We start from the raw sequence: 26551 nt of genomic DNA on the forward strand, positions 1-26551 counted from the left end.
ATATTACTTCGATTAATATTCATTCACCTGGGTTCAGACCGTTCTATACAAAACATTTTATTTAACTATTTATGTTACTATAAATATTATTTAATATTTTTTTGATAAAAAAATTTCTATATGTAAAACCAAGAGACCATGAAGGACAGAGAGGGACTCTCGCGCTATTCTTGGAATATCAGAATTCCCGAAAAGTTATTTTTAGATCGTGCGTACTCTTTAGGGAACGCTCTTTCGTTTCAATTTTAAAGTGAAACTCAAAACCTTGTATCTGAAAATCTATTTAATAACGTGTAGAAAGATACTATTTTTACGGATATGCAAAGGAAGGAGGTCATTTTTGATGAATTAAAATTAATTAGTGATAATAAAATGTCAGGTTTCTTTAATGCCCAATTTGATTCCGAGTCCCAGACTAAGCGAATTACAACTTCAAACGAGTTTCAAGTGCAAAAATAGTGCTTCCAGCGCTATAAGTGACGGCAAAATTGAAAACTGATTTCAAAAATTTGTACCGACCGGCAAAAGAAAAAAGGGGAAAAACTGGCAGACTCAAGGTATAAGGCGCTTGTCACCTAGCGGGTTCAACTGATTAAAATCAAGTAATCCGTGTTTTCATAAAATTCAACCATATTATTAATCACAGCATTCATTTGTTATTTCTAACCGGTAAAATGAAAGGTTTTGTAAGTGTTATTCAAATTTTAGGCCGCTGTTTGGTCAATGGCTGACCTCAGATTAAAAAATTGCAGATAAAAAAATATCAGCCTCTTCAGACGATAATTGAGCCCCTTCGGAGGATAATTCAGCCCCATAATGGGATTGATAGTATCTACTTAATATTTATACCAAATTATAGTACTTTGCAATGTTGTATTTTATATGTAGACGCTATTGTCATCAGGTTGTGAAATTAACTCTGTCACGCGTATAAACTATCATATAAATAAACAAAGCATATTTTCATATTTTCATATTTTCAACTTATACCTGTTAATCGCCAAAACAGAATCACATATGAAGTAAAGAGACCTCAAGGGAAAATTGGTCTAAGTCTGGGAGAACATTGTGGCTTTTTCATCGAGAAAACGAGGAAAACTTTACTCAAAATACTACCGCCATTTTGTTTCAGTCACGCAACAGTTGCACAAAATGAATCGGCATATAACACAGGAGGCCCAAATTAATCAATATCAACATTTAATAAAAACCTATACTGAACCTTTATAGTACTATTACTTTCAACATTTATATTTTTTTCAGCAACACCATACAATGGTATTGTATGACCGTGAATCTTAGAGCCTGGACACTAGCAAATCGAGCATTCTGATTGGATAGATCGCATCGCAGACTGGTCTAGATTCTCCGGTATTAACCGGTCCGATCGCATATTAATCTTACGGCGAAAACTCTTTGTCCTTTTCAATGAAAAGTGGTCATATAATAAAACTCTTATCAACCGAGCTTGGTCGGTCTGTACGGGATAATCTTGACCTCGGTCGGGTACAGACCTCAGTCAAGATTATCCCGTACAGACCTCCCGCTCGGTTAATAAGATCTAAGTATTGTCGTCTCAGAATTACCGCGCGCCATTGGCTCATAGCATTTGATTGACGGCGAAAATAGCACTTCTTTGGTATCGACGTTTGTTTTCTGAATGCAATGATTCTCTGAAAGAAAAATATCGTACAAAATTAGCTTTCTTTCAAACTTCGAAAAAAAATTGATTTATTAAAGCTTACAAACCAGTTATTCTTCTATTGAAGATTTGTGTTTCTAATTAGAATGATAAATTTCAATCCAGAACATTTCAAAAACAATCATAATAACCTCAGTCTTTTTTCAAATAAACTTATTACTTCGGTTTCGTAAACTCGAAAATCTCAAACTTGCTTGAGCTTGGCAAGCAAATTTCCAAAGCATTAGGATGTAAAGAATGAAGTATAAAAACAAAAACATACCTGTAAACTGTTCACGCAATAAAATTACCTTAAACTCCATCTTATTTTTTCGTATTGAAAGTCGGGAATTTTGATGAAAACAAAGTTTTCAAAAACGCCGATCGATCATTTCCAGAAACCGTTACTAGGGACACAACTGTTACGTAGTGAGAATCTGAAGCAAATCAGCATCACTTCCCGTGCTTTTTCCTTTCTTTCTTTCTTTATTTTTGAACTGAAAGAAAGTAGAATCGCGATACAAAACTAATTGCGATTTTGAGACGGCAACACCACAAAATATTGACGGCGTTGAAAGAAAAAATATTGCGTATTGGGCTCCGTCGATTCGCTACTCCGCCCAATACGGAATATATTTTCTCCCAAGTAGCCGTCAAAATTTTGTGATATTGCCGTCGCATATATTATGAATGAACTATTTCTCATGATCCCTTTGCAAGGCATTGACCTTCCAACACCAAGCTGTGGAGAACCTCTTGGTCTCCAATCCAATGCCATAAGTGATTCCCAAATGACAGCTTCCTCTGAATGGGACGTTGGTCACCGGGCAGCCAATGCCAGACTTAATTACCATGCTGGTGCAGGGAGAACAGGAGCTTGGTCTGCTCGCTACAACAATGCTGATCAATGGCTACAAGTGGATTTCAAAACTATGACCAAAATCACGAAGATTGCAACCCAAGGCCGCCAAGACTCTTATGACCAGTGGCTGACCAGTTACACAATTTCTTACAGTATGGATGGTGTATTTTGGAAGGAGTACCCTGAGGTAGGTCGACAGTGTAAAGTAAAATCTTGTATACTCTGGCATCCTATTGAAATTAATTTCTAAAAAAGTAACTGCATGTAGAGGCATGTTTAATTAAGTAATATTTGATTTCAATTGATGTTAATGATATATGCATTACAGATAAGTTTACATTTGCAGTCTAAACAAAACCTTTCTTACTCAAGGTGTTTTCTGGTAATTCGGATCGGGGAACGATTGTCAGACATAAGTTTCAACAAGAGATGTACGCTCGATTTCTTCGCATTCATCCACGAACATGGCACGAACACATCTCTTTAAGAGCCGAGGTATATGGATGTACTTCAGGTAAAAAAAAACCAAATGAATGGTGAACTTTTATAAAAGAAACACGACAGCATTTTTTAAATCTTTCTTAATGATCTAGGTTTTCAGATTCCTTCTGGCTTATTCACATGCGTGAATCCACTTGGAATGCAGAACAAAACTATCCCTGATTCTCGTATCACAGCCTCTTCCATGTGGGATGGGAACCATTCACCTGCAAGGGCTAGGACTAGGGACTATTAGAGTTGGCCAATACAGAGGTGCATGGTCAGCAAGTACTAACGATTTAGGACAATGGATTCAAGTCGATTTCATTCGAGCTACCAAAGTAACACGCATAGCCACCCAAGGTCGTGAGGATGTTGACCAGTGGGTGTCATCTTATGCACTGCAATTCAGCCTTGATGGTGGATATTTTGAGAACTACAAAAAGGGTCGGCTACTAAGAGGGAACATCGACAGAAATAGCATTGTGGGAAATGTTCTTGATCCAGCCATTATTGGACGATACATCAGGATACGTCCGAAGTCTTGGTATGAACACATCTCCTTAAGGTTTGAACTGTATGGATGCAAGAAAGGTGAGTGTCATTTAAAGAATCAATTGCTATTTGCTCTTTATACATAGCAGACGTACGCATTTAGTAATATCGTTAATAATTTTTTCCTACTGAATGATTTTCCAGGTTTTGACCTTCCAACACCTTGTTGTGGAGAACCTCTTGGTCTCCAGTCCAATGCCATAAGTGATTCCCAAATGACAGCTTCCTCTGAATGGGACGTTGGTCACCGGGCGGCCAATGCCAGACTTAATTACCATGCTGGTGCAGGGAGAACAGGAGCTTGGTCTGCTCTCTACAACAATGCTGATCAACGGCTACAAGTGGATTTCATAACTATGACCAAAATCACGAAAATTGCAACTCAAGGCCGACAAGACTCTGACCAGTGGTTGACCAGTTACACAATTTCATACAGTATGGATGGTGTGTTTTGGAAGGAGTACCCTGAGGTAGGTTGACAGTGCAAAGTAAAATCTTTTATATACTGACACCATATTAAATTAAGTTCTAAAAAAGTAACTGCATGTAGTAGGCATGTTTAATTAAGTAATATTTGATTTCAATTGATGTTAATGATATATGCTTTACAGATAAGTTTACATTTGCAGTCAAAAACTTTCTTACTCAAGGTGTTTTCTGGTAATTCGGATCGGGGAACGATTGTCAGACATAAGTTTCAACAAGAGATATACGCTCGATTTCTTCGCATTCATCCACGAACATGGCACGAACACATCTCTTTGAGAACCGAGGTCTATGGATGCACTTCAGGTAAAGAAAAGCCAAACTGAATGATGACCGTTTATAGAGGTCCATTTACACGGAAAAACTTCCCCCTACAACTGTCGCACGCATCACAATGACGCCAGCATTACGATAAGAATTGCTCCGTGTAAATTAACCGTACAACTATCTTACGACTGTTTCATGCAACATGGAAATAGCTTTAGCCCTTTGAAACATGTTTTAAAATCGTACGACGATCTTGTGGAAAAGCGTACCAAACTTTGGCTTCTTGTGCAAAAAATAGAAAATGAAAAAATAATAAATGAATAACAAAACGAACCCGAGTGGGGAGGGCAGCGGGTTTTTTCGACAAGGCGGATATAAAAATTGCGAAAAAGATGAAGAAATAGGTTACTGCCATTAAAGATTTTACTTTTAAAGAGACAGAGAAACTCATACGCTTGTGGGGAAATTAAGAAGTTCTACATAATTGCCGCAATACAGATTATTTCATGAAGGATGCGTGATCAGCGGCCCTTCATCATATTTTAGACGAACTAGAGAAGGAAGGTTAGCTAATTTTGCTGATCTTCAACTATTAATTCTTGTAAAAGTTTTCCATAAACCCCTTACTTGTTCTTCGATTCAACCACTCTTTTTCCCAGACAGATTTTGCACGTCCCTTACGTTTTTTTCACCTCAGAAGGATTGATACAAAGCTTAATTAAAGCCGCAACTCGTCTATTGTCCGTCCCCCAGTCTCTCATGTGGCAAACCCAGAGAATTGCAAACGAATTTATGGTGTCGTATGCTAAAAGTTCCGCGCGTGTAAATAGCCGCTAAAACATGTCCTGACTCTGTTGCGTGCGAGAGTTGTAGAGAAAAGTTATTCCGCATAAATGGGCCTTTAGAGAAACACGACAGAATCATTTTTTATCTTTCTTAATGATCTAGGTTTTCAGATTCCTTCTGGCTTAGTCACATGCGTGAATCCACTTGGAATGCAGAACGAAACTATCCCTGATTCTCGTATCACAGCCTCTTCCATGTGGGATGGGAACCATTCACCTGCAAGGGCCTAGACTAGGGACTATTAGAGTTGGCCAATACAGAGGTGCATGGTCAGCAAGTACTAACGATTTAGTACAGTGGATTCAAGTCCATTTCACTCGAGCTACCAAGGTAACGCGCATAGCCACCCAAGGCCGTGAGGATGTTGACCAGTGGGTGTTATCTTATGCTGTTCAATATAGCCTTGATGGTGGATATTTTGAAGACTACAACAAGGGTCAGGTACTAAGAGGGAACATCGACAGAAATAGCATTGTGGGAAATATTCTTGATCCAGCCATTATTGGACGGTACATCAGGATACGTCCGAAGTCTTGGTATGGACACATCTCCTTAAGGTTTGAACTATATGGATGCAAGAAAGGTGAGTGTCAGTGAAGAATCATATGATATTTGCTCTTTATACATAGCAGACGTATGTATTTAGTTATATCGTTAATAATTTTTTTTAACTGCATAATTTTTCAGGTTTTGATCTTCCAACACCATGTTGTGGAGAACCTCTTGGTCTCCAATCCAATGCCATAAGTGATTCCCAAATGACAGCTTCCTCTGAATGGGACGTTGGTCATCGGGCAGCCAATGCCAGACTTAATTACCATGCTGGTGCAGGGAGAACAGGAGCTTGGTCTGCTCTCTACAACAATGCTGATCAATGGCTACAAGTGGATTTCATAACTATGACCAAAATCACGAAGATTGCAACCCAAGGCCGCCAAGACTCTTATGACCAGTGGTTGACCAGTTACACAATTTCATACAGTATGGATGGTGTATTTTGGAAGGAGCACCCAGAGGTAGGTCGACAGTGCAAAGTAAATTCGTGTATATACTGGTTCCATATTAAATTAAGTTCTAAAACAGTGTAGGCCGGTGTTACCCTGGTTGGGAATGTTTACTAGTATCCGAGTCTCTGAGGAAATAAGTTGCAAAAAGGCATAGTGTTTATGCCATACTTGTGTCAATTCCGGTCCTGATTTTGGCATACGTAATTAGGCTATCGCGACGGGAATTTTATTACTCGCATTAAAATCGAAATTCTTCATTTAAATCGTAAATACAGACTAATATTTGATTACGACCTCTCTCAGAATTGCTTTATTTTTTATGCTCGTATAATTTATTTTTTTTTTAAAATAAATCGCCATTTTTTTAAAAGAAAATTAAAGGGGATCATAACGCTTCGAACGGCAAAGATCAAACCCTGGAACGTGCTTAGATAGCAAATTATTTATTTTACTTCTTTAATGAAATGGAGTCTTAAGATGAATATTGCTTTGTACCTCATGTTCCTTTGGTAGTAGACTTTTAAGCCAAGACAGTTAATACAAGTATATAAATATAACTATAAGAATATCAATATTGTCAAGTTCAAGCTAATAACAAGTCATGTTGAATGAATTTGTTTACTATCGCTTATCGTAAATCTGGTTCTTGAGACCCTCTTTTCCTTACCGATCTTCGCATGTTCGTGCAGAGAATGTCGCTATGGCAGATGGACGTGCTTAACACGCTCCTCCTAAAAATCGACGTTAAGTAGCCTTTATGGCGTCTTTGGAAGAGTTAAAGGAGCTACTGAATACTGAATATCACCAATTAACACTGCATTAAAGAAATTAACGGGAACTTTCGATGAGTTGAACCAAAAGCTCAAATTTTTATCAGCGATATATGATGACTGGTTGACCCAAGTCAAATCCGTAAATGAGAAGATAATTAACCACAGTTCGAGCATCAAGTACACGATGAATCATATGCAAAATGTTGAAAAATCAAATAGAAGAACTGGCACAGAACCTTCGAAGAGACTGTTTGGAAATATCTGGGATTGAAGTAACAAGAGATCGTACCGCTGAGGCTATTGTTAAATCGTTTTAATCACACATACTTTACCTTCCTATAACGAAAAGGCTCCGCCGAAAATCATCGTCAAATTCACTCAAAGAGAAGTTAGATTCTACTTGAAACGCAAGACCCTTGCAAAGAAGAGGACTAAAGACCTTCCAGATCTCGATTTAAGCTCTGACCACCACGTATTCATATCTGATTTCTTAACTCGATACAGGAAAAAGCTCTTTGGGGACGTTAACAATCTGACAAAAACGATGCCTTTGGAAATTTATTTGAACCTACGATGGAAAAATCATTCTGAAGCAGGGAGAGGGAACACCAACTTATATTTTTGATACCGAAGAAGACCTCGAAAATTGTTGAGTAGAGATACACATGCATACAGTACCTGACATCGTCCAAGTCTGTGTTATGGGACGACCGCTCTCGGTACAAGCTCCGGGATCTTTATTCTACTTTCTGACTTAAACTAATTGCATGAGCTCTATTTATGATAATTCTATGACAGGTGTCAGTCTATTATCAATGTGACAATATCGCTGAATCATGATTGGCAAAAAGAAATAGTAAATTTCTAAGTGCGATATCTTATTAACGAGCAACACGAGTGTAAATAAGGAATCAATGATAATTAATTCATAAGTAGAGAAAAACCATTTGTGGCTCAGTGAACACCAGAAAGTCGGACATAAGATGGAAATAGGTAAACAATAAGGAACCGAAAATGTCAAAGTGTAAATAAGGAATCAAGGATAAGTAATCTATAAGTAGGGAAAAACCATTTGCGGCTCAGTGAACGCCAGAGAGAGTCTAGATAATTATTATGCTTGCATTTGACTAGCCAATGAGAATCGTTGTGTGGGATGTCAGTCAAGCTTCTGAATGACGTCATCTCATTAAGTTTATCTGGCGGAGAGCTCGGGTACCTACCTACCCCAAACCCAAAATTAATGCAACTTAAAAAATCATAAAATCCTGAAATTAAAGCTAGAAAAGAAGAAAACGAACACAAAGATAGACCTACATGATAGAAATGATATCCAGATGAAAATTGCCCTACCCGTCCCTTTTTCTCGTTGCCATGGCAACCAGCACCTAGCGAAATCAAAGGATAGCGCCTTTTGTGCTTCTTCCATTTTCTCAAAAATTTCCATAAAAACCGTAGGTAAACACTAATATTTACTTATGTGTGAAGTTTGCTTTCTAAAAAATATATTTTTCGAATAAATATCCAATTTCAAAGCAAACGGGAATTGTCCCATCGCGCAATCGGGGAAAAAAAATTCTAAAACTGATTTAAAGATTTTAATGGGAAATTTATTGCCATCATATCATTCTTCGTGTGCTAAAACATTCGCTCTGAAACCGAATGCACTTTGTTTTTGGTTTGTAAAAGTTATAGTCAAAAATGTCACTAAGGGACATTTCCCGTTTTCATGTCTCCGAGGGCCTTCGGCAGAAAAACGCAAATAATTCTTAAAATCCTTGCTCCAACACGCTGATACTTTCGGCAGAGCATGAAAGAGACCTAACCCTTGGAAAAGAGGCAAAAGAATTATCATATTTATCGAATTAACCAGTTTATGGAGTTTAAACTTTTTTTACTTCATTTGAAAACTTAGGGTTTGCATCAGGTCTTGTGAAAGTGTTAGACATCATCATGACTTTCTCCAAAATCTTGTTGGGAAATGTCCCGTGGCTTAAATTAAGTGTGTAACTACATTGTATTGGGTGGAAAAGAGCTGGACTAGGTCTAGATTAATCCTGTAAAGTTTCGGGAATTTTCGATAAAAATTCGAATTTTATCCCACACTTCGGGAAGAATCCCCTCAGACGCGCGTTTTCGAAGAAAAATCGTATTTCCCGATGGACAAAAAAAAATTAAGAATAGACAAGATGCCCGAGATTAAGAGGCAGCTTTTGGTGTAATTCCATGAAAGGAGGGGGGGATGCAAGCGGAAATAGCCATAATTCCGGAAAGAGAAAAAAATCGTTTCATTTGTTTTAAATTCTTATTCACTGCTTGGATGCTTAGTCAAACCTCAAAACTATGGTAGTTTTTATCGCGTATCTTTTCACTTCTGTGTACCTGGATAAAAGAAATGGTCGTTATTAAACTTTTCCAGTTCATAACTGAAAATACCTTATGAATCATCTAAGCAAATTTAAAGGATATCACAAATTTAATTTTGACCGTTCGTAGCTCGTTATATTTATTTACTATTATATTATTTGCTATCATTTATCATGAAGGAAGACCCAAGACTCAGAAAATGATGTAAACGTATCATTCTCACATTTCTATAAAAAAAACTCAACAAAATAGTCAACAAACATGCACTAATGAAACAACTATCTCGTCGAAAATTAAAAATTATCTCAAAACCCTGGATCACGAAGGGGTTAAGAGTAAGAAACACAGCTATCTTTTGAATGGCAATAGAGATCAATATAAAATATATAGAAATAAACTAGCATATCTCATTCGATTAAGTAAAAAAAATTTTTTTAGCTACTTCCAATCAAATATAAATAAGTTCCAAAAGAAATTTGGAAGGGAATTAATGAAATTGTCGCAAGGAAGAAAAACAAGAAAAACACCATAAATTGCATGAAAAGAAATGGCAGTAATACTAATATCACATCAAATCCAAGTGAAATAAGTAATATCATGAATAAATATTTTTCTGAAGTGGGGCCCGACTTGGCAAGAAGTATACCATTAACAGATAAGTCAGTCTTGAACTATCTCGATGAGCCTGTTACTAATGCATTCTGTTTTTTACCTGTTATCCAAAAGGAAATTCAAGACGAAATCATCGCGCTACCTAATAACAAAGCATCCGGTCTGTACTCGTGCCCAGTAAAGCTCGTAAAAATAAGATACAACTTGTTATGTGAGCCATTATCCATGATTCTTAATAAATCAATCGAAACTGGAACGCATCCTGATAAATTGAAAATTGCTATGATAATTCCTATTCATAAATCAGATGATGAGATGAACCCGGAAAACTACCGTTCAATTTCTCTACTATCTATTTTAATCGCATATTTGAAAAAGTAATGTACAATCGGCTTATCAATTTTATTGACAAATATAGCTTATGACAACATGACTGGTTTGAATCATAGTTATCTAACCGTAAACACATTGTGTATATCAAGGAATCAATTTCAGATTATGAAAAAACATCTTGTGGAGTTCCATGAGAGTCAGTTTTGGGACCACTACTGTTTCTCATTTATATAAATGACATTCAGAACTGTAGTGAAATCTTTCTTTTCGTTTCACTTAATTGCTAATGATACAAGTCTGTTATGTGAACATAAAAACCTAAAGGAACTACAAGCTAACTTCGTAATTTTCAGACCTATAGGCAAAAAATACTTTCCATTTATTCCTTCCATCTATCTTCCAGATAACTTTTAAAACAAACTTGAAAAAATTGAACATAAAGATTTTATTAAGTATCTAGGGGTTTTGATCGACTCACGACTATCCTGGAAACAGCATATAGACTATATCTCACAGAAAATAAGTAGATCTATAGGTATCATAGCTAAACTAAGACATTACATCCCACGTGAAGCCATTCTTAACATTTATAAAACACTGATAAACCCTAATATTTACTATGGAATTTGCTCCTGGGGTAACAGTGCCAAGACAAACCTAAATCGACTGCTCGTACTCCAAAAACGTGCTCTTCGACTAATAAACTTCTCTAGCACAAACGAACATGCTATTCCCTTCTTCCTCCAGGCAAGATCTCTACCTTTAAATTTTCTTCACTTTGAACGTATGTCCATCATAATGTTCGAAATATTTAATAATGCGGCCCCTGTTAATTTGAATAAGTTTTTTACAACAACTCACGTAAATAACACATTCTGATTTGCTGAGAGCTATGATCAATAAGAGGACAGACACATGGATGACGTAATGTTTTTGAAACCAAGACTCGCCGGTAGGATTTTATCGTAAGGACTGTGATTTTGCGAATTTATTTTGCTAATAAAAGTCGACAATGGAACCAGAAGAGGAACCAAACTCTGAATTTAATCTTGCTGATAGTCGTGCCGACGAATATTTAGTTCTGGAGGCAGAAAAGATAGAGGAAGACGTGAAAAATTCATCTCGCTTTGCAACTTGCGAAGAAAAAGACTTGAATGAGCTTGTGTCAAGTGCTAACGCGAAGGGCACAAAAATAAACACCAAATGGGTATTAAAACTGTTGCAAGGTAGGTCAGCTTATTGTGAGCCTCGCTGCGCTCGTGGTTCCACTTTAGTTTTGAACATTTTAAGACGTCATCTATGATCAATAAGAGGACAGACAATGGAAATCTATGTGCGATTTGTTAAATATATTATATTACATAAGATATATATACCTCTCGAAAGTTTTTTTTAAATATATAATTCTTTTCTGTATTAATTAAGCTATGTTAATTTTGTTTTTCTCAAATTGCTACCGCCTCGAAAAGTTTTTTTATGCTAACTGCGGTTAAGCAATTATAATCGTAACATCATTATTATTGAAATGGGAATAACATTGTTGTCGTTGTTGTTGTTGTTGAAGAAGTGGTAGAATAACGATATCAAGCATACTCACTAATTACTAGCTGTCAAATGCATAAGACTCTATGTCCGCTTCCGATTTGACGAAAACAAGCTTTTAACTTTTTGCCATTTTTTAAAGAAATTGGACCATGTTTTCTGTCTACACAGAATGTTAGTCAATCTATCCAAGCATCCGTATTTTGAGGTTTAAAGCTTAGTAGCGATTTTATTCGAGGGATCCGAATTAAAAGAGCTTCATCCTTTTTGTTTATGTCCTACAGGTAGCTTATAACACTACTCCAATTAACGTAACACAAAAGAAATGCCTCCGAGCGAGAATCTTCACGCTCGTACTTTCTTTGAAAAGCGTGAAGCAACATTAATCAAACGCACAAATGTTTTATTTTAATCTTTTTTTACTCGTTCAAGGTATTTTCTGGTAATTCCGATCAAGGAACAATTGTCAGACATAAGCTTCTACAAGAGATATACGCTCGATATCTTCGCATTCAACCACGAACATGGCACGAACACATCTCTTTAAGAGCTGAGGTCTATGGATGCACTTCAGGTAAGAAAAATCCAAACTGAATGGTGACCTTTTATAAGAAAAACACGACAGCATTTTTTTATCTTTCTTTATGGTTTAGGTTTTCAGATTCCTTCTCGCTTAGTCACGTGCGTGAATCCACTTGGAATGCAGAACAAAACTATCCCTGATTCTCGCATCACAGCCTCTTCCATGTGGGATGGGAACCATTCACCTGCAAGGGCCAGACTAGGGACTATTAGAGTTGGCAAATACAGAGGTGCATGGTCAGCAAGTACTAACGATTTAGGACAATGGATTCAAGTCGATTTCATTCGAGCTACCAAGGTAACACGCATAGCCACCCAAGGTCGTGAGGATGTTGACCAGTGGGTGTCATCTTATGCTGTTCAATATAGCCTTGATGGTGGATATTTTGAGAACTACAAAAAGGGTCAGGTACTAAGAGGGAACACTGACAGAAATAGCATTGTGGGAAATATTCTTGATCCAGCCATTATTGGACGATACATCAGGATACGTCCGAAGTCTTGGTATGAACACATCTCCTTAAGGTTTGAACTATATGGATGCAAGAAAGGTGAGTGTCATTTAAAGAATCAATTGCTATTTGCTCTTTATACATAGCAGACGTATGCATTTAGTAATATCGTTAATATTTTTTTACTTCTACTGAATGATTTTTCAGGTTTTGACCTTCCAACACCTTGTTGTGGAGAACCTCTTGGTCTCCAATCCAATGCCATAAGTGATTCCCAAATGACAACTTCCTCTGAATGGGACGTTGGTCACCGGGCAGCCAATGCCAGACTTAATTACCATGCTGGTGCAGGGAGAACAGGAGCTTGGTCTGCTCTCTACAACAATGCTGATCAATGGCTACGAGTGGATTTCATAACTATGACCAAAATCACGAAAATTGCAACCCAAGGCCGCCAAGACTCTGACCAGTGGCTGAACAGTTACACAATTTCTTACAGTATAGATGGTGTGTTTTGGAAGGAGTACCCTGAGGTAGGTCGACAGTGCAAAGTAAAATCTCGTATATACTTGCACCATATTAAATTAAGTTCTAAAAGAGTAACTACGAATGCATGTCTTGGGTATCTGGATGACATACTGGTAAAACTCTCGCCTTACTCCTCTATGGTCCGGGAGTTCCAATCCTCTTTCTGGCTGCGAGGGTTTTTCCGGTCATCTGGTTTTTCCTCCCTCCCCTCGAACCAACCCTTATAATTCAAACTGGTTAGAGCTGAGCTCCGGGGTAATGCGTGGACTGCATAGCGGCTACCAGAGGCGCCTTCACAAGCTTTCAGTTCAACCCCGTTGAGCTTTGAGCAGCACTACTGCTGTACTTGCGTTGGTGGTTAGCAACGACGAGTTTTTTTAATAGCTAATATTATTTTATTCCAATCAGTGTTTATAACATACATATGCATTACAGATAAGTTAACATTTACTCTTTCATAGACATTTCCGATCTCAACAAATTCTTTTTTTCAATCTTAGAAGGTGTTTTCTGGTAATTCGGATCGGGAAACGATTGTCAGACATAAGTTTCAGCAAGAGATATACGCTCGCTTTCTTCGCATTCATCCACGAACATGGCACGAACACATCTCTTTAAGAGTTGAGATCTATGGATGCACTTCAGGTAAATAGAAGCCAAACTGAATGATGACCATTTATAAGAGAAACACGTCCGAATTGTTTTTTATCTTTCTTAATGGTTTAGGTTTTCAGATTCCTTCTGGCTTAGTCACATGCGTGAATCCACTTGGAATGCAGAACAAAACTATCCCTGATTTTCGTATTACAGCCTCTTCCATGTGGGATGGGAACCATTCACCTGCAAGGGCCAGACTAGGGAGTACTAGAGTTGGCAAATACAGTAGTGCATGGTCAGCAAGTACCAACGATTTAGTACAGTGGATTCAAGTCCATTTCACTCGAGCTACCAAGGTAACGCGCATAGCCACCCAAGGTCGTGAGGATGTTGACCAGTGGGTGTCATCTTATGCTATGCAATTCAGCCTTGATAGTAGATATTTTGAAAACTACCATCGGATGCTTATAGGGAACAACAACAGAAACAGCATGGTAGGAAATGTTCTTGATCCAGCTATTATTGCCCGATACATTAGGATACGTCCTAAGTCTTGGTATAGACACATCTCCATGAGGTTTGAAGTCTATGGATGTAAACAAGGTGAGTTTTATTTAATTAAGCAATAGAAGCAAAATTTTAAGACTCTATCAGAGAAATGAGCACTTACCTACAGCAAGAGATAAACGCTTGAATTATTTGCTTACATTCACTAAAAATGGGAAGGGTGCATCTCTTTGAGTGCCGAGGTCTATGGATTTACTTCGGGTAAAGAAAAGCCAAACTGAATAACGACATTTTATAAGAGAAACATGACAGCATTTTCTATATCATTTTTTATGGTCTAGGATTTCAGATTCCTTCTCGCTTAGTCACATGCGTGAATCCACTTGGAATGCAGAACAAAACTATCCCTGATTCTCGCATCACAGCCTCTTCCATGTGGGATGGGAACCATTCACCTGCAAGGGCTAGACTAGGGACTATTGGAGTTGGCCAATACAGAGGTGCATGGTCAGCAAGTACCAACGATTTAGAACAGTGGATTCAAGTGGATTGTATTAAAGCTACCAAGGTAACGCGTATTGCCACCCAAGGTCGTGAGGATGTTGACCAGTGGGTGTCATCTTATGCTGTTCAATATAGCCTTGATGGTGGATATTTTGAGAACTACAACATGGGTCGGGCGCTCATAGGGAACACCGACAGAAATAGCATTGTGGGAAATGTTCTTGATCTAGCCATTATTGGACGATACATCAGGATACTTCCCAAGTCTTGGTATGGACACATCTCCTTGAGATTTGAACTATATGGATGCAAGAAAAGTGCTACTAAATAATGAATTGGAAAAAAACGCATGAATGAATAATATGTATAATGATGGCTGAATCTTTATAAGGCTTAGCATGTACGCGATACAAGTATTTTCCTGTAATCAAAAAGGATTTAAAAAATAATAATAATATGCCTTGATAAAAACATCCTTTAGATTGATAAAAAATTTCAATCCCGATTTTATATATTGATTGTTTGATTTGGCTTTTGTAGTTTGTTTATTTTTATGCATCATTTCATGGAAGCCAGTAAATACCTATTTACGCGCAAGGATTTTGTTATATGAATGATTATTTCAACTTTAAAATATAGCATCGGCCTTCGTTTTGAACTATTACAGTTACAATATGAGGGTGTTATTGTCCCATTTGCACCATTTGCATACATCCATAATGTCTGCTATTTTTGCTATTCAGAGATCTCGTAATTAACATCACTTTAATTTTACATTTTTATTGATTAAACGATAAACAATTTAAAAAATAATGATGGTTTTCGATGTTTGGTAAAGTTCATATAAGATGACGTTTCGACGACGGCTGAGTGGCAGTCTTCATCAGAATGATAGGGTTGAAAATGATGAAAAAGTGTATTAAACAAACAAAACAGCCTTTTCCGTGCTCCGTTCAGTTATAAAGCATGCAGGAAGTGACGTAAGCACGAAAGAAGTGAGTGCTTATGGCGCTTCCTAAGTGCTTTATTTTTAGCAGCAATTATTCGCCAAAGGCGAAGTGAATATCGGGGAATATTTACCAAGATGCAAGTCTTCGAGCGGCGAGGTAAATGTTCTCCATATTCACTGAGCCTGAGGCGAATAATTGTTTTAGCATATACCAACTTGTGTACAGAGTAACTTATATACAATAATTCAATAAAAACAAACAGAAACTTTTAATTTCCTTGACAAATTGACGCAAAACCGTTAGCAAAACTTTTAGGCCATACTTCGTTGCGTTTTTAGTATTGATAGGAATGGCATTTACTTTCATTGTTTTCAATTTCTTCATCGGAAATTGCAGCAAAACGATTGCCGGCAGATGCCATTTTGTTGCCGACTCAATATTCCGAGATTCAGAGGCGAATATCGTACAATATTCACCTCCAACCAATGAGCGCGCGCGTTCTTAGGAAGCACACAAGTTGGTATATGCTAAATACATATATATATATATATATATATAGAAAAGTGGGAAAATTTCAATTTCGTGAATGTCTCACGCGAAAGTCTCAAATTAACATTAATAATTCGTTTAACACATACATTCCTTTACAGAAACAAAAACGAATATATTACGTAGCAAAATTACGCAACGAAATATAATAGACTCCTTGCCAAAATGGCGGCCGCAAATTCGGTTGAGTTAAAATTAAACTGAGAGAAAAACCAATACCAGCACTGGGAAGAGCTCCTTTACTTTAGTAACCCTACAAAGATTCATTATGTCAGGTGTTTTATCGGTACTACGAATTTCTGGAAGAATTATTTGCAAGACACAGTTTTCTTGACCTTAAAAGTACCCTCAAAACAAGTGAGAATTTTACCATGGCCGATACAACGGAAAAGCGACATTTTCACTTTAGGTAATTTCAAGATGATATTGTTCAAGACTGTGACAAAAAGAGAAATAGCTACAGGGAAGTGGCTAGTGATGTGAAGGAATCGCATAACGGAATTGTGCAGTAAGGCTGCTACACTCGAACGCGTAAACAATTTGCTGACTAACGTCGAAGACCAAACCAAGTAGGGAAAGTGAAATTGAAATGAAGAATTTGTTTCAATTATCATCAGTCAGTTTTGTAATGTTTAGGTTATTTGAATATATTCTTTTGCTTTAATTTTCCAAATCCGTGCGCCCTGAAACAAAAGGTGATCTTTTTTTTTTCCTGTGGGACACTGTATAAATATTCGTTTGCTAGCACACGACAAGGCCTTAGTTTAAAAGTGGGTGTTGCTAAAACGTTGACTCGAACCAAAGGACAGACAGATTTTTAATTTTTTTCGTAGTGTTTCTCTTTCTAGTTTGAAATCCGGTTTTTGGACATTCTAAGCTTGCATTAATGGAACAAACACATTCTGGAAAATTAAAGCAAGAGAGTATAATCAAATAACCTAAAACATAGCAAGGCTGACTGATGATCAATTGAAACAAATTCTTCATTTCAATTTCACTGCCCCTTCTCAATTTGGTCTTCGACGTTAGTCAGCAAATTGTTTACAAGTTCGAGTGTATTCATAACGCCTTACCGCACAATTTTTTAGCGCTTCCTGCGCATCACTAGCCACTTCTCTATAGCTCTTCCTCTTCTTGTCTCTCGGTTCAGCTTCTAAATATAATTAAATAAACTGTCTTTTAAATTCGATTTTGACTTGTGAATTGAACGTATGCACCGTCGAAGTGTATATCAACTGGCGCGTAGTTTGTCTCATTAGCATGTTATTTTAATCTCACGCTTGTTTGCATGTAAAACGTCGGTTATGTGAAATCTTTCTTATGACTGTCAAAATTATAATAATATTTTCCAATCTTTTATAATGCGTTTGAGGCATCAATACTTAGCAAATGTGAGGGTTTTTTCTGAAGATAGAGCAGCATTTACTCCCAACTGTTTCACAAATAATGTAATTGGTGTAGTGACGGCCATCTACACAAAACCAGAAAAGCATTGCGTGACCATCGGTAATGGGATAATAAATATTATGTGTGCATGTGAGTTCTTTTTTAAAAACATGTATCCAAATAAATACAGAGAAAACGAGTTTGATTAACCGGCTTAGCATGTTCGTGATAGCCTATTAGCTAAGGGAAAGGGGGTTACAGGCTACCCTTTAGGACTAACTTAAAGTGCCTATGACACTTATTTTTCAAATTAAAGGCCCCTGTATGCATGACAATGTTTTAGAGCCCCAACCTTTCATGTCCCAAAACATTTCGGTACCCCCCTCTCTACATATTTATCAACCTGGAAACTTTTCTAAGTACGTCATAAAGGAATGCAAAATTTGATCTTCTCACTAGTCGAACACATTGAAAACAATAGATCGGCTCATTTTATACGCCCTTATATTGTGTGTGATCCGAGAGGCCAAAGTTACGAGCGTAGGTCTACCAGCATTTGTCCAGTTACAAGGGCGGATCTAGGATTTTTTGAGGGGAGTCCAAAGGCGGGTATGAATAATTTTTCTTATGAAACGACTTTAGTTGAAATGTTTGTTTTCCTCGTTAAAAGATGTCAGCGAACAAGGACTTATACCTTCTAAAGAAAATCATGCAGCTACAAGTTTGAATAAGATTATTCATTGCGTCAATGTAGGGTTGCTTTCTCCTTTTATCCCTTATGCTGCTGGTGTCCAGATCATACGTTGCACCCATCTCTTGTAGCATGGGTTTTGAGAATGTTTTCATTGTGTTCTGCACACCAAGCTCACACAGGTTATAAACATCAAAAAAATATAAGGGTGCTGTTTTTAATTTTAATTTTAATCTCAAGCCCATTTTGTGATCGAACTGAGCTAGTATTTAGAGTGTCCTGAAGGGGTAAAACGCCTTTTTTGGGCTGAGAAAATGGGGCTTAATGCGCACTGGGACTGGGATTCATAAACAACAACAACAACAACAACAACAACAACAACAAAATCAAAAATGGTAATAAGACTGAGGTTTGAGAAAAACATAGGCTAGGACTATGGGATTTAAACTGGGATTTGGGTAAAATTTGGGCTGCCGGAAATGGGATTAGGACCCCCCTTACAGGACACTATTGATCATGAAGGAATCACGGTCAGGAGCTGCATGCTAACACGAACGTTAGGCTCTTATATACTAAAATATTAGGTACAAAATGTAGAATAACTAGAAATCAAAGTCTTATTCTTTGTATTTATTTTGATTCATTTTTTCAAAAAATAAATCACATGCACACTGTTTATTATCCAGTCTTAGATGGTCGCACAATGCTTTCGCGGTTTTGTGTAGATGGTCGTCACTACAACGAGAATTGCATAATTGTGAAGCAGTTGGGAGTAAATTCTGCTCTTTCTTCAGAAAAAAACCCTCACATTTGTAGTATTGATGTGTCAAAAGGCTTATGAAAAGATTTGAAAAATAAGATTATAATTTAATTTAATTTATTATAGGGTATCTAACTTCAAAGTATAAACAAAATTGATTTTTGACCGTTACCACCTTATGTCTAATTTTTGCAGACGGTCGCTCTTGATATCTGAATGCATTGTGGTTAATATCCGAATGCATTGTGGTTAATATCCGAATGCATTGTGGTTAATATCTGAATGCATTGTGGTTAATATCCGAATGCATTGTGGTTAATATCAAAGACAAAGTTTTGAGCCTCAGCATCTACACGATTTAGAAGTGCTTCCTTGCTCGCTCGCTTCAGGTTCCCTTGCTGCGTCTGAGAAAACATATATATCAAGGGCTTAATCACCAATAGAGCTGTTAAGTGTGACGTAATTATTCCAACGAAAAACTACTTCCGGGTCCAAATTAGTAATTACTTCTAAAAAACATTTTCTGTGTTTTTTTGTTTTTTTGTTTTTTTCATAGCAGGATTTTCTGTTCATATATATATATTTAATTGTTGAAGACGGAGAATAAATCCTGGGAATAAGTTGTGACAAGATTTTAGCCATGATTGTACCCCGAAATAAGTCACAGCTTAAAAGCCTAATATATATATTTAGGCACTGCCTAAAGGCGGAGCTTCCGATACGGAAGTCACAGGAGAACAATTTGAATGAAACTGAAAGGTGAAAATAAGATCGGGGAAAAAATCTTCAATTATTTTTTATTCAGAAGTCATGATAATTTCTCCCATAATAAAAACCATGCAGTGAAATCGAATCGAAATGCACTACATCGTTTCTTGTTGTTTTTTGTTTGTTGTTTTTTGTTGTTGTTGTTGTTTTTTTTTTTGCGCGAGTATACTCTCCCACTTAGGAATTTTGTACACAACTTACCACCACCCCCAGGGGCTAGTTTTCTTCTTGGAAGATTCTTCGACAAAAAGTTTTCCAAGGCCAACAGTTTTAGGCTTTGAATCTCTTTTACCTTAGAAAAACGAAAGCTAACTACAGATAATCCAATACAATATCAAGTTTAGTGAAATTTACCTCGGATGTCTTTCATTGAAATCGAAAATCTGGAGATTAGGACAAATCAAGGACAAAAAACAGACTTGAAAACTGGTTAAGGTGAGCAAAAAATGAGGTTTACTTAATAGTTCTTTCACAGTTTTCCAGAAACAGAGCTTACGTTCATTCAGTTGACAAGAACAACTGAGACAAAATAAAAAAATAATTCAAAAGGCAATGCAAAATACGAAATGACTCATTTCTTTGACAGGCGTTTGTGGCGTTTGCAAATGTTTTTGAATATTTTTTAGCTTTTTAGAGTGAAAGTCTAGTATTTCTTTATACAATAACATCTTTCAACAACGCAAATTTAAGCTCATTTTTATAATCATACTTGCTCGAACAGCTTAATAAACAGTTGAATATTTGGTAAAAATTTATATTTCATTTAATGATTAAATAAATTATCTGTAGAAAGATATAAAATTATTGAATGAAAGTCAACGAACGGACGAACGGACGGAAGTGACGTCAGCCAAGCCATGAAAAATCAACTCGAAGGTTTACCATTTTTTCTTAAGTATGGGGCTCCGCGGGAGCTATGCTAATAGTGCTATACTTTTCTTTCTCAGAACAGAAGGTTGGTTTCGCTAGTGTTTAGTGGCGAATACGTACCTCTAAAACTACCTAGGGGCAGCGTTTACTTTTTTAACTTGAGTTTGGAAATGTTCAATACTATGCAGTCACCTTAACCCTGATTTATTATGCGAGAATCGTGACCTCTGCCATCCATTGCCCAGCTATTTGCTATAGCGGAAATCCGTCTAAAAATCCTCCATCAGGATGCAAATAATACTATTTACTATTTACTATTTACAATATGCCGATGATAATGCCATAGCAACTCACACAGAGGAAGATCTTCAGACAGCAATGAATGCATTCAGCCACGCCTATAATGCGCAGGGCCTCAAACTCAATGCTCAAAAGACAAAGGTTGACACCTGATAGCATACACGGACGACAACAACCACAGATTACAGTTGGTGGGCAGTACCTCAACACTGTTGATAATTTCACATATCTTGGCAGTTGCTTGTCAAGTAAGGCTGATCTGGATGCAGAAATTCAAGTTCGTCTTAGTTCAGCTAGTGGTGCATTTGGGCGCCTGAGAACTCGAGTATTTGATAACAAAGAGCTCAATATCAACACAAAGATCAAGGTCTACAAAGACATGATTCTACCAATCCCGCTTTATGGCTCAGAGGCTTGGACCACCTACAGTCGCCACCTCAAAAACCTGGAGAAATACCATCAGCGATGCCTTTGCCGTATACTGAACATCAAATGGCAGGACAGACGTGCCAACAATAGTGTGTTAAAAGAGGCCAATATCTCCAGCATCGAGACCATCATTATCAAGAACCAACTTAGATGGGCTGGGCACGTTGTGCGTATGCCCGTATCAAGACTCCCCAAGAAAATTCTATACGGTGAGCAGACCAATGGAAAGCGAAACCAAGGTGGTCAACTGAAACGCTTCAAAGACAATTTGAAGCACAATCTCAAACAATGTGCTATCAACACAGATGATTGAGAGGAGCAGGCTGGCAACAGACCTGGCTGGAGACATGCTATTTACGCAGGAGCGAAGCAAAGTGAACAACGAAGAAAAGAGCACAGAGAAAGACTTCGGTCGCAAAGAAAATCAAGGCAACAAACTTCTCCAACAGCTGAACCAACAGCTACAGAGTTCGTATGTGCTACCTGTCAAAGACGATGTTTTTCTAGAATCGGACTTCATAGCCACAAAAGAACACATAAACAATAACAATCATTTACTAAGTAGACATCTTACTCATTAGAGGGATAGCTTCACATTTGCTATAGCGTAAATCCGTCTAAAAATCCTCCATCAGGATGCAAATAATACTATTTAATTACCTTTGGGGTGCAACCATGTTGGTTGATCTAACAAGAGAAGCTAATGAGGAAAAGTTTGTTATCGTCAACCAAGACAGCGTCACATGTCAAGAAGAGCGATTGAACCCTGCATATCCTAACAATGCGAGATTTTATTTACTTCTAAGCAATTGGAACCTCCTTATATTCGTTTTTAAAACGGTTATAAAATTGAAAAATCTACTTTTGTCATTTAAAACCAAGCATATTAAACTTGTAAGTGTTTTTGGTGCTTTCTTCCTGAAATCGTGCCTTCTAGCTTCCGGAGTAGGGAAACACTCCTGACCTTCACATCCCATGTAAGATTAAGTACATCCTTTCACAGCGGGGCTCCAATAATGGGGTCTCGTCTGAGATTTTTTGGGGTTCATTTTACGTCATAGCCGCCATGTTGGTTGACATAACAAAGCATTCCTCATTAGCTCGTTAGATCAACCAAAATGGGGCTGCTTCATTTTTTTTATTTTTTATTTTTATTCTAAGGGATTTTGAGTCATGTGGTCCTACCCCAAAATTATTATTTTTGAAAAATTAACAAAAAGAGTAATCTACCTTGAATTGATTCATTGATCTAAAAGGTCATCTAGTAATGAATATTGTGAGGTGTGTTGGAGTGACGATACGTTGACAAGTACATTTAGGCGTATGAAATATGAAGACTCTGCGTACATCAAGAGAGTCCTTGACATACCACGTATGGGGATGGGGATTAAAATAAAAACAAGTAATCCGAACGCAATAATGCTTAACCTTAGGGCTTTGATCAAAAGGAGCTCATATTTCATAGATTAATGTGCTTCAGGCGCAAAGCTACATTTTAATTCAGTATTATGCAAACACAAAAAATAAATGATCAATGCAAATGGAATATCCGTCAACATTGGAATCACTCGACTATGTAGTCTTTGTGAAATGTGGGGAAAATCCAATTTTAAAATAAAAATCCGTATTTAGCAGAATTTGCAGCACGTCCGCAAGTGATCCCTTACAATGTACATCAAGTAATTATTCATAGGAGGACATTTCTCAAAAGGAAGTGCAGAAAAACAAATAGCAAAATCCACATTTCATCGTGTATCTGATTAGCTTCAAAATCTAGACAAATTACATATTACGCAATAAGTAGAGTGTATGGATGGTTTTTAACCGTTAACTTTTAACAATTAGTAGGCGTGTTTAGAGCATTTAGTTACCGATTTGGAAACGTTTTGACCATATCACTGTAACATAACGTCGTTTTAGGAGTGGCATCTAATTGCGCAACGTTTTTCGCAATCATGAGTACTTTTTCACTTCCGATATTGAAACAACATGCCCTTTGCGTCTTTGATGATGCTCCGACATATCGTATTACGGGCAGAATTACTTCTGTCGATACTTATAAAAGCCTGAGGAAAAAGCCTACAGGACCAAATCAGCGAATACTTGTAAAATCGCTAAAGATATAACATTGCTGTCTGTATTACCAGAGGTAAGTAGAACACATTTGTTTATAGTATTGAGTAGTTTACATATCCCTATAGTACAATGTTGTATTTGATATCACTATTAGTACTTATAAACCATACATTTCTAAATTATATATACTTGTATTTAACTATATTGATACCTATATTTCAGTAGCAACTTGCTTGTTCTTGTAAAGGTTATTTAATCGGGATACGATGATAACACGCGCACCTTAGAAAGACTCCGCGGTTTAATAATGTTTATTTATCAATCTATTGACATTGAAGGAAAAGGAACAAAAACATAACGGTCTGGACAATGTATGCAACAGAATATGTGTATATACGAGAATAGAAGCGCATTAGAAGATTTAATATCCTAATTTTACATTTGTCTTTTTAAAAGATGATAACAATTTCGGGTATAATTTTTTTTAAATATAACTATGCACAAACGAAAAAGAGCATTTGACCTTTTTGTCTTTTTATACTATACTTCTATCTCACTGTTATTTCTTGATTAATTTTTCAAGTTATCGAATAAAAACAAAACAAAACAAACAAAAACAGACAATCCACCCAAAAAAAACACCTTTGCTCGGATCGGATTTCAGCTTCTCGCGTTAGTAACAGATACATTTATTATATTTCTTATTTTCGTGATGTCCAATGTACATGTAATTCGATGACCTGGTCTGTAATTTATTAAAGTTGCGGCAACAGACCCCTTGCATGTGACGTCAATCTGGGGTCACAGAGGTAATATTTGTATTAATACTTTGAGTAAGATACCATGTCGCGAACCCATCAAAAATATTTTACAAACAACTACTAAAAAAGGCTTAGGTAAAGGTACTTTATTGTACTTTAATGACGCAAATAATAATGATTCTGCATAACGAATAGTTGAATGGTAAAATATGTTTTCATTTGAATTTTGCGGCTTTAAGTTATGAAGGTTTATACCTCCATTATGTTACTGACTGTGACGTCACTCCAGGCTTTTAAGTGTATTTGTTTTAATTTTGTATACTAAGCACTAGCCATCATGAGTAATCAAATTTACAATCAACATTGTGGAAACCTTCAATATAATGATGATGTTTTTTTTAAAACTGTTTGTGTGAAGCAGTCAAAATTTGTATATGTAATGAAGCTTGGGGTGACGTCACAGTGATTTACATATTGGTAGTATAAACCTTCATAACATAAAGACGATATTATTCAAACGATGAAATATTTCACCATTCAACTATTCACATTATATAGAATCACTACTGAAAGTGAAAGCGTTAGGTAAACTTTAAAGTTCTCAAAGTTGCGCCCCATAACCCCTCAGGCTATGCGCGTTAAAACTAAAGCTTCACAGAACAGAGAAATCGCGTAAAAACTAAAGCTTCACAGAACAGAGAGAATTCGTAACATACCTGAAATCCCGGGGATTGAACCGTAGTCCTCTAACTCTGAAAACTGACTAGTATTGTTCAACATGGGACTGGTTTGCGTTTAGGAACCAGTCTAGTAGCTTTGAGATTGCACTAGCAACACCAAACGTGTTTTTCCTTACTATAAGGTTTCGTACCTAAGTTCTTGTATTCAAGAGATGTTATCCCAGTCAGTATAAAAACAACTGTAAATCAAATTTATTGGGAATGGGAGTTGAATATCAATTTTTATTTGTTTGGTAATACAGCACTATTATCAAGCGAAGTGCTTTATATAGCTCGTCTGATTCACTTTGCTTGATAATGGTACCGTGCTGAAAGCGAAACACCGTGCTACATTTCTTTTTTATTACGGTTTGTACTACGAAATCTTTGCTTATATTTAGTAATTGTAGCTTAGTGGTAGTTGCTGACCCCACATGCAATTCAGTATTTTGTACCACAAAAAATGGAAATAAGCTAATTTACGTATCAACACAGGTTATCCCAGTGAACGATAATATGGCGTCAATTTGTCTGTATCTGTCGAGCTCCCATTTCACTATCATAAATTGAAAATTAATTTCAATATATATATATATTTTGTATATATATATATATATACACCGAATCCCTAAAACTTTGACAATTTAGCGATATATATACATATATATATGTATCCCCTTTTTCCTATTGTCTTTCCTTGAAAATCCAGGTATGACAATAGAAAGAAGGGGGTTACACATATATGTATATATATCTTTAAAGTGTCAAAGTTTTAGCGATTCGGTGTATATATATATATATATATACGTGTTGTTACGTAAATTAGCTTATTTCCATTTTCAATATATATATATATATATATATGATTATTACAAATGAAATGACTGGACAAGAAAGAAGTAAAGTCCAGGGATAAAAGAAAGGTCGCAGACTAACAGCAAAGAAAGGCGTATTTATGTTAATGGTATGGAAATGCTAATCCTTTGGTTTCTTTAATTTCTTCAGATGAAGGTCTGGGGTATGCTGCTTGTTTGTGTGTTAACTTTTTTTGTGGGTGCCTGTCATTTGGCAAAAGGTTTGTACATTAGACAATTTCGTATTTTATACCTATTCGTAGTTTGGTCCTCGAGCTGGGAAGCATAAAACAAAGAAATGATATCCTTGCTTCTCAAAATCAGCATGAAAGAACATAGGATTAAGCTATTTACCTTAAATTACAATTTTTGACCTTAAATTGTCAAGATTCTGACTTGAAACATGTTTCTTTCGTCATATATGCCATCGACACGACTTATGTTGCTCTGTAGTGGCGCA

The 26551-nt window shown here is 36.7% G+C and overlaps 4 protein-coding genes across 6 annotated transcripts in view; all 4 read left to right on the forward strand.

The window, feature by feature from the left end:
• The window catches only part of LOC148907210 (lactadherin-like), a 15491-nt gene extending 12061 nt beyond the window's left edge, over positions 1–3430 (forward strand). For both annotated transcript variants that reach the window (XM_089036189.1, XM_089036188.1), the window contains exons 5-7: positions 2402–2730; positions 2916–3057; positions 3137–3430. In XM_089036189.1, coding sequence (XP_088892315.1) covers positions 2402–2730; positions 2916–3057; positions 3137–3279 — 614 coding nt within the window. In that variant the 3' untranslated portion in view covers positions 3280–3430. The remainder of the gene's footprint in view (positions 1–2401; positions 2731–2915; positions 3058–3136) is intronic.
• Positions 3331–4390, forward strand: LOC148907211 (lactadherin-like). The gene is made up of 4 exons (XM_089036817.1): positions 3331–3389; positions 3436–3617; positions 3723–4048; positions 4190–4390. Exons 1-4 carry the CDS (start codon positions 3331–3333, stop codon positions 4388–4390), a joined length of 768 nt encoding a protein of 255 aa, XP_088892943.1.
• LOC116297803 (uncharacterized) lies at positions 4231–15915 on the forward strand. 2 transcript variants are annotated; one of them, XM_031706104.2, is made up of 9 exons: positions 4231–4370; positions 5280–5760; positions 5865–6193; positions 12241–12382; positions 12462–12941; positions 13050–13375; positions 13871–14015; positions 14097–14570; positions 14816–15915. In XM_031706104.2, the coding sequence occupies exons 2-9, from the start codon at positions 5379–5381 to the stop codon at positions 15307–15309; spliced, it is 2772 nt and encodes a 923-aa protein (XP_031561964.2). In that variant the 5' UTR covers positions 4231–4370; positions 5280–5378; the 3' UTR covers positions 15310–15915. The 2 variants fall into 2 exon arrangements, with proteins under 2 accessions (XP_031561964.2, XP_031561960.2); XM_031706100.2 differs by having other exon boundaries at positions 13874–14015.
• Positions 15916–23729: 7814 nt separating this feature from the next.
• Positions 23730–26551, forward strand: part of LOC116287234 (scavenger receptor cysteine-rich domain-containing protein DMBT1-like) — a 29064-nt gene continuing 26242 nt past the window's right edge. Inside the window, exons 1-2 of the mRNA XM_089036587.1 lie at positions 23730–23830; positions 26243–26312. Coding sequence (XP_088892713.1) covers positions 26243–26312 — 70 coding nt within the window. The 5' untranslated portion in view covers positions 23730–23830. The remainder of the gene's footprint in view (positions 23831–26242; positions 26313–26551) is intronic.

This window comes from Actinia tenebrosa, unplaced genomic scaffold (genome assembly GCF_029948245.1).
Source record: "Actinia tenebrosa isolate PJP-AT-01 unplaced genomic scaffold, QUT_ActTen_1.0 PGA_scaffold4__44_contigs__length_22323623, whole genome shotgun sequence".
Classification (NCBI taxonomy): domain Eukaryota; kingdom Metazoa; phylum Cnidaria; class Anthozoa; order Actiniaria; family Actiniidae; genus Actinia; species Actinia tenebrosa.